The 8324-nt window shown below is 43.0% G+C and overlaps 1 protein-coding gene across 1 annotated transcript in view; it reads right to left on the bottom strand.

Annotated features, from left to right (window-relative positions):
• Positions 1-545: 545 nt before the first annotated feature.
• Positions 546-8324, bottom strand: part of DBX2 (developing brain homeobox 2) — a 34006-nt gene continuing 26227 nt past the window's right edge. Inside the window, 1 exon segment of the mRNA XM_084751532.1 lies at positions 546-4168. Within this exon segment, the coding sequence (XP_084607658.1) occupies positions 3842-4168 (327 nt within the window). The 3' untranslated portion in view covers positions 546-3841.

Raw genomic sequence — 8324 nt, 5'->3', positions numbered from 1 at the left:
AGGGGTGTGGGTGCTAGAGGAGGGGGGTGTGGGTGCTAGAGGAGGGGGGTGTGGGTGCTAGAGGAGGGGGTGTGGGTGCTAGAGGAGGGGGTGTGGGTGCTAGAGGAGGGGGTGTGGGTGCTAGAGGAGGGGGGTGTGGGTGCTAGAGGAGGGGGTGTGGGTGCTAGAGGAGGGGGGTGTGGGTGCTAGAGGAGGGGGTGTGGGTGCTAGAGGAGGGGGGTGTGGGTGCTAGAGGAGGGGGTGTGGGTGCTAGAGGAGAGGGTGTGGGTGCTGGAGGAGGGGGGTGTGGGTGCTAGGTGAGTTGGGAAGTTATGGTGTGCTCGTGTGGACAGGTTTTAAATCCTCAGAATCACTCGACTAAATAATTGGTTTTCTTGTTTATTATTTAAATGCTAGTGATAATCATCTTCATTGTCTCAGAGCCTGCAATCATCTCTAACCTGTTTATATACTTCTAATCCCTAAATATTTAAAAAAAATACATTCATTTCATTTATTTACAAACCAATTTTAGAAATGTCTTTTGAGGTGTTCTTTTTTTCCCCCCCCAATATTTCATCCTCCAGGATTCTGTGGTCCTGGTACTAATTACAAGCGGTATTTCTCTGGAAAGCAGGGAAGAAATGCATTAATATGTTATCACCCTTCCAGAGAAGAATCTGACTCTAGCTAACAAAAATTGCTCACACAAGCCCAGGATGAGAGGTGTGAGCAGAGGACAAAAAGGGAGACATCTATAGGAAGAGAATGCAAATAAGCACTAGAAAGGTCGTGCGTGTACCAGGGCTATGCTGTGTGTGAGAGCACATGTACATGTAGCATGCTATGCTTGGGAGGGCACTTATGGGTACATGTCTATGCTTGTGAAAACATTCATGTGTATTGTGGCAGTGCTCTGTGTGAAGGTACACGTGTGTGTACCGTGGTTATACTTGTGGGACCACACATGTGTGTACCATAATTATGTTGTATGTCAGTGTGTGTGTACCATAGTTATGTTTGTAAGGTTACCCGTGTATGTAACATGGCTATTCTTGTGTGTGAGGGCACACATATGTGTACTGTGGCTATGCTTGTGGATGAGGGCACACATGTGTGTGCTATGGTTGTGCTTGTGTTTGAGGGCCACAAAAGAACCAGAAAGTAACCAAATTAATAGCTGCATGCTAAGAGCCACATTTATGGATCAAGTACTGTGTCACTGTGGTAAATGCCTAATTCAGAAATGGTTTGAAAAGGATATAAATTAATTCTGCAACAGTTTCCTTATATATTCAAGAATTTATCATCCTGATTTCCCTCACTTATATCCTCTCTTCCTATTGGGGTTTAAAAAGAAAAAGAAATGAGACAGGGCTCACTGTGGACAATGGCTGTGTACTATGTGTGTACACATATGTGTACTATCTATGCTTGTGTATGAGGGAACACAGTGTGTACATGTTTATGCTTATGTACAGGAAAACATTTTACTATCACTATGCTCCCACAAAACTGATTTTTTTTTTAAAGTGTGGCTCTCTTAAGCCTGGACACATTCCAGGGGAAGACAATTAAAATGCTGGCCTGTATAACTGAGCACCAGGCCAGTCTTATATGGAGAAGTTCTACTTTTCCATCTCAGAGTTCCTGCAAGAAAGTCACTCAAGCAGTAATTCACCCATTTCTACAACCTGGATATGCAAATGGCCTTGACAAGTCTCTTATTCAAGTTATTCTCGAGACATGATGACCACATCCAAGTACTTTTATGATTTTCATCAGCGAGTGGGGAAAACAAGCACATACCCATCATGTACCAAGGGACTTCTTCTCTGAGACTTGAGTCCACAGAGACCTCAGAGTCGAAGAATTGCATTTCTTTACCTAAACTTCAGCATCTACTGGGAAAGAGAATAATGCGGAGAGTACCACTCCCCAAGCCAGAGGCTGTAAAATACAATTCCTTTAATAAACTCTATCATCATCCCCCAAAGACCTCTCCCATTAAGGCATCCAGTAGCTGTGTGAATACATCCATGCTGCAGCATGTCCCCCCAGGGTTGGTAAAGATTTTACGGTGTGAATCTGGGCATAGAACCCTGACTTTATGAACCCTGTGACCCTGGTTGCCCCTCCCCCCCCTGTATGCACTGCCCCAGCTCTATCAGTGAGATAACAGGAGCAGTGATCCATAACACTGTCTACATCACGGAGTTATTATGGCCACGGGGACTAAGTGACCTGATAGGTCCTAAATGCCCAGCATACTCTCTGGTAATAGAGAGAAGCCTACAAATGCAGCAGGCGGGCACTAAAGACAGCGTGCTGGGATTTCACTTTGCAAACACGTTTTAAAATGTCAGCAGTCATCAGATCCCTGGCTCCCATTTCCCATTAGGGAGCTCAAAGACAACCTCCTAACATGACCTTTAGGGAACATAAAGGTGGCAAAGACTGGTGTACCAGTCCAAACTCCAAACTCCATCCATCCAAACTTAGTGTCCTGATGTTGATCACAACTGTTCTTACATATCCTCTCTTCCTCATCCTGTACCTTGAAGCCTATAGCTGAGAAAGTAAGCAAGGCAGAAGCCCCTGTCACTTCCTCACTAACAAAATGCTCCATTAAAGGACTCTTCTAGTCCTGTTGTTTGTCTACAGATTCATTCAAAACCACATCATTTCCCTTTTCTTTTTTCTTTCTTTCTTATTTTTTTTTTCATTTCCTGCAGAGTAAAAATTTTTTTTCATGGACTTAGAATTAATATATTTGGATTAACTAAGCAAATCATTACCAGAAATGTGATTTTATACAAAGACTATTTCAGAGTAATCATACATCTGGGTGACGTCTGTTAACACATAAAACCACACAGCATGTGCAGCATGGGCCAACTGAGCAGAAACTTCAGCCCTGTATGTAGTGTGCAGTCAGCACAGACCATGGAGCCCATCGGCACCGTGACCTTCAGTCCTACCAGAGACAGTTTAAAAACAGTGACACACACGGTGGCTTGGCTTCTTGGCCGCTGATTACAAACTAGTGGCCACAGGTAATCCAAAAGTTACGGAATGCTGGCCTGTTCGCTGGCAATCCCTTCTACTCAGACATTTATTTTATGTAGAAAACTCTGCTCTGGGATAAACCCCACAGAGAAGACATGAAGAGCCAGTTAGTGAGTAAATGTGGACCTTCCCCGCTGACAGCTCCATCTATCTCAGACCTGGAAACGAGAAATACTAATACCTATATTCAAAAGTTGCTGTTTCATTTTTGAGTTCATCTTCTCTATCTTCAGTGTGTGTGCCTAACCACGGCTCATTTGACGAGGGCTGCTGAGCTTGCCAGAATTCCTTTACAGCTGGAGACCACAGAAGCCGGAAGAGGAGGGTTTTTACAAATATAATTAATTGTGTGGCACTGAAGCCCAAAATTTACATCATTTGAAAAATTAACATTTGCTCAATGGTTTTATTTCTGTTTTCCTTCATATAAAAAGAAGTGTGTTTGCTCCATGTAAAACTTGGAGAGAACTGTTTTCTTCTAATGCATTTAATGAGCATTAATACATACACACAGACACGCATATATACATGTACTCAGAACACGTTCGGTCGGGGCTGATGCCGGCTCTCATGCTTTCAGTCCTATCGTACCTTGCGGGAGGGTCTATTCCATTTATACTTTGAGCCTCAGCCTAGGGCTAAATAAGAAACAGCAGAGTGGCTCTCCTTAGGCATCAGCTCAGCCAACATGCCAGAGGGTTAGTTTAAGGCAGTTTTGAGGCACAATCTAACTGGCTTTAATCCAAATGTTACTGGCTACCGTTCTTTTAGATGAGCATGGAGCATGCGCCCTTCACACGGCGCTACTGAGGCCATCCTTGTCCCCAGCTTCCTTCTCGGGACACAAGTACAAGGCACCTCGGAGTGAATTTGCTTCTGGCACCCCTGAATTCTCCTGTGCCAGTCTTTCTGTGGGTTCTGGGGAATTCTCCTGCCAGCTGGGACTTGAGTGTGGCTGGGAGACTTCCCAGATGGAAGGACACTGAGGAAGGAGGCTCACGGCTGGCCGTGCCAGCTGGTCTTCTTGAAGGCTCACTTCCTGAAGGCACCTGTTGGTGAGTACTTCCTTTTCTTTGGAGTTCCGCCATTTCATCCTTCTGTTCTGGAACCAAATCTTCACCTATTGATAAAATAATCAGGGAAAAAAACCTACTTATTGCAGATGCATTTTAGCACTTTACTTATTTCTTTGACTAAGGCCTCATACACACTAGGCAACCACTTACACAACCCCTCCCTTCAGCATTTTCAACTGTCAACCGCCTCCATTGTACATTCTACAGAATCCCTTACTCTAAGAGCCTAACTGGAAAATGCCTGTGTATTCTCTTGCGGGTTCTCTCAAAAGCAACCAAGAAGTCAACATGGCATCACCTATACACTTCTAAATAGGATGAGTATGGTATACTGAACACATTCCGTATTTCTGGTGGCTTCTGAAATTAATTTAGTTTTAAGTATTGTAAAAACATCATGTAATCTATGCTAATACATTTATTTAAGAAAAATTGACTAGTACAGCATTTGTGTGTTTTGATTTGGGCATAGTATATTTGGTTGGCTGGCTGGCATGGGGGAGGACATGTGTGTGTGTGTGTGTGTGTGTGTGTGTGTGTGTGTGTGTGTGTGTGTGTGTGTCCATGTGTGTGTGTCCATGTGTGTGTGTGTCTGTGTGTCTATGTGTCTGTGTGGGAACTATAGGTGGGCTTTATGGTTTGATGAAATCTTCATTTCAGATCTAAGGAAGCTGTGGTTTAGAAAAATTATCCAGCTCATGATTACAGAGCAGAGCAAAGTGAAGAGCTTCAGCCCCTGGTGCCCAGGCTGCATCGACACACAGACCTCACCGCAAGCTTTCTAACCCTGGATTAGCAATACATTTTGCAATGCTTTGATAAATGTGGGCTTTATACAGCTTCCAAGTTTTGATTACTCCCATGATTTATCAAACTATGATAATTAGCCTCAACGAATATAACAATTGGTTGTAATTAGCCCAGAAGGGCTTGGTGGTGGCTTGATATGAATCATAGCTTCCCCTCCACACCCAGCCTGGGTCTTTGATCCACCACCCTCATCCACTGTGTGCTCATCCATCCTTGAGAAGAATTCCCAACTACTTCCCTGACATTAAAAAGCAAGAACGGTCATCGCTGCAGCACCGCATTCTTACACTAATGATTTAGATTTTCATTTTGAAAAAAAAAATCCAGTAAAATTTAATGCATCTAGAAAATAAAGCCTTGAAAGTTAATTCTAGAGTAAGAGGGACAACAGGAAGAGGCGGATCAGAGACGAATAAGTATCAGAATGTACCACATCCATCAGTGCTTCTCGAACTTCCTAATGCTGCAGCCCTTTAATGCAGTTGGTGACCCACAACCATAAAGCCATTTTTGTTGCTACTTCATAACTATAAAGTTGCTTCTGTCATGAATCACAATGCAAATATCTGATATTCAGGATATCTGATGTGCAACCCCCAAAGGGGGTCAAGACCCAGATGTTGAGAACCACTTATACATATGTATGGAACTGTCAGCAAACAAATGCAATAAGCATTTTTAAAAGACTTCTGTTAGAAACTATAAGCTGGGCATAGTGGTGCACACGTTTAATCCCAGCACTTGGGAGGCTAAGTCAGGGGGCGTCGGGGAGATCTCTGTGATTTCCAGGTCATCCTGGTCTACAAAGTGACTCCAGGATAGCCAGGACTATAAGAGAAACCCTGTCTCGGGGGGAAAAGAGAAGGAGGAAGAGGCGGAGGAGGAGGAGGAGAAAGAGAAGAAGAAGAAGAAGAAGAAGAAGAAGAAGAAGAAGAAGAAGAAGAAGAAGAAACAGGACATAGTCCTTCCACACCTACGAAAGTCTCTTCCCCTTCTTCCTTTTGAATGGCTGCACAGGAAATCATCTCCAGGCAGCTGAGTGCAGTGACTGCTGCATCAGTTACAATGCTGAGATTAAGGCTTTTGCTTTAAAAAAAAAATAGCTCTAAAGCATGCACACCAGCACACTTGGTTCTACTCTGAATGCATTTATAATTAGCAGTGGGCATTTGTTCCTAAGAGCTTGCCAAGTCCTTAGTGCATTTTCACCAAGAGAGTACCGTTTCCATGGATGCATCTGCTTTGCTTAATACACACTTGTCTTCTTTCCTTAGTGCACACACACGTGTGTGTGTGTGTGTGTGTGTGTGTGTGTGTGTGTGTGTGTGTGACTGTGTGTATCTGTATGTGTCTCTGTGCGCCTATGTGTGTGTGTGTGTATCTGGTATGGCTGTCTATATGTGTGTATGTGTGTCTGTCTGCATGTGTGTGTATGTGTCTGAATGTCTGTCTGTCTGTGTGTCTATCTGTGTGTGTGCACATGAGCATGTGTCTGTGCATGTGTGTCTGTGTGTGAGAGAGTGTATGTATGTGTGATATACATGGAGAGAGAGACAGAGGCAGAGTGATACAGAGATAGAGCTTGATTTAAGTAATCTCTTAATAAAAAAAATCCATGAGATGGTATCTTCATAATCAATGGACAAATGCATATATTTAGTGAAGTACACAGACACATCTCAATCAAAATACAGAAAAAAAAAACCCTCCAAGTGGATTGAATAGCTAAATATAAAAAGAAAATTACAAATGTTCTAGAAGAAAATACATGAAATTATAATTATAGTCTTGAAGACATGAATCTTTTTTAAAGCCAATCATAAAACACCAACGGCAATAAAGCATAGAAGACAGTGCTGCCTACATAAAATTGAGAACTTTCTGTACAAATAAGCATACTATAAACATATGAAAAAGTAACAAAAATCTCAAAAGAATTAAAAACAGGAATCTGGGAGATATTTGCAAATATATCATCACAGTAGCATTATCTATAATAGTCAAATATTTGGAATAATCAAGGTCATCAACAGGTGAACAGTTATGCAGATATGGTGCGTCCATATAATGGAATATTATTCAGCCTCAGTGAGGAAGGCAATTCTGAAACTTGCTACAATGTAGGTGAACCTTGAAGACATTATGCTTAGTAAAATAATCCAATTAAGAAAAAACAAATGCTTTGTGACTCCACTCATACAAAATTCTTACACTCACATGCATCTGTACTACAACAGAAAACAGAATGGAAGCTGGCAGGGGTCTGGGGGAGGGGGAAGGAGGGGGTATTATTGGGTATGGGGTAGTTGGCAAGGGTGTGAGGGAGGGGGAAGGAGGGGGTATTATTGGGTATGGGGTAGTTGGCAAGGGTGTGGGGGAGGGGGAAGGAGGGGGTATTGGGGGGTAGTTGGCAGGCATCTGGGGTAGGAGGAAGGAGGCAGTATTAGGTATGGGATAATTGGCAGGGGTCTGGGGTAGGGGAAAGAGGGGGTATTGGGCTATCAGGGCTTCTGGTTTCTATTGCTTTATCCCCATTATCATAGAGACAGTTTGTGAAAATCCAAAGAGGACTCCCAGAGCCCATTTCACCGGTATATAAAGGTAGTCACACACATACTCATCCAACGACCAGCTTTTTTGTAGAGCAAGGATAATACAATGAATAGCAGACATGTCATAGGATTACAAGCATGCAAGGACATTAAGTGTTAGGGTGCCAGTAAGTATCCTGCAGACATGAACATAGCTGCAGTTTGTGCATGTTCATCCCACACATGAATTTATTTAGGAGTCTGATATTTCAGTAAACCGAACCAAGAAGCATTTATAAATAGCAGGAAAGAAATTAAGCTAGATGTAAGATGGGCTTTCATTTGGAACTTCACTAATTTTCCTTTTGTATCGTACAGCTGATAAACTAGGAAGTTAATAAAATGCTAAATTGTTTATTAAATGCTCCCCAAAATTCAGCATGGCAATTCTGAGATACATGAATTTTAAACTCAATATAATTAAGTGAACCTATGTGCTTAGGCTTAAGAGCCAAATGATAGTGTACTAATTAGAAAATCATTGGTTTCCTTGGTGTGGAGAAACCGAAGCCACCCCTGTAGCTTATAAATGGCCGTGGGGCCAAACACTGGACAGAGAGAGCTTAGGGAGTCCTACGGAAGAGTTGGGGGGAGTGATTAAGGGAGTTGGAGGGGTTAAAGACTCCCCAGGAAGACCTATAGGGTCACTGACCTGGGCCCTTGGGGGATTCACAGAGCCTGAGCCACCAACCAAAGAGCATGCATATACTGGTCCTATGCTCTCTGCACATATGCAGCAGACGCACAGCTTCCTCGTGTGGATTCCCCAAAAAGTGGAGTGGGGGGGGGCCTCTCTGAC

This window comes from Acomys minous (assembly GCF_964271855.1).
Source record: "Acomys minous genome assembly, chromosome: 12".
NCBI classification, from domain to species: Eukaryota; Metazoa; Chordata; class Mammalia; order Rodentia; family Muridae; genus Acomys; species Acomys minous.
Note: the sequence above shows the minus strand (reverse complement) of the source record. Positions and strands in the feature narration are given on the sequence as shown.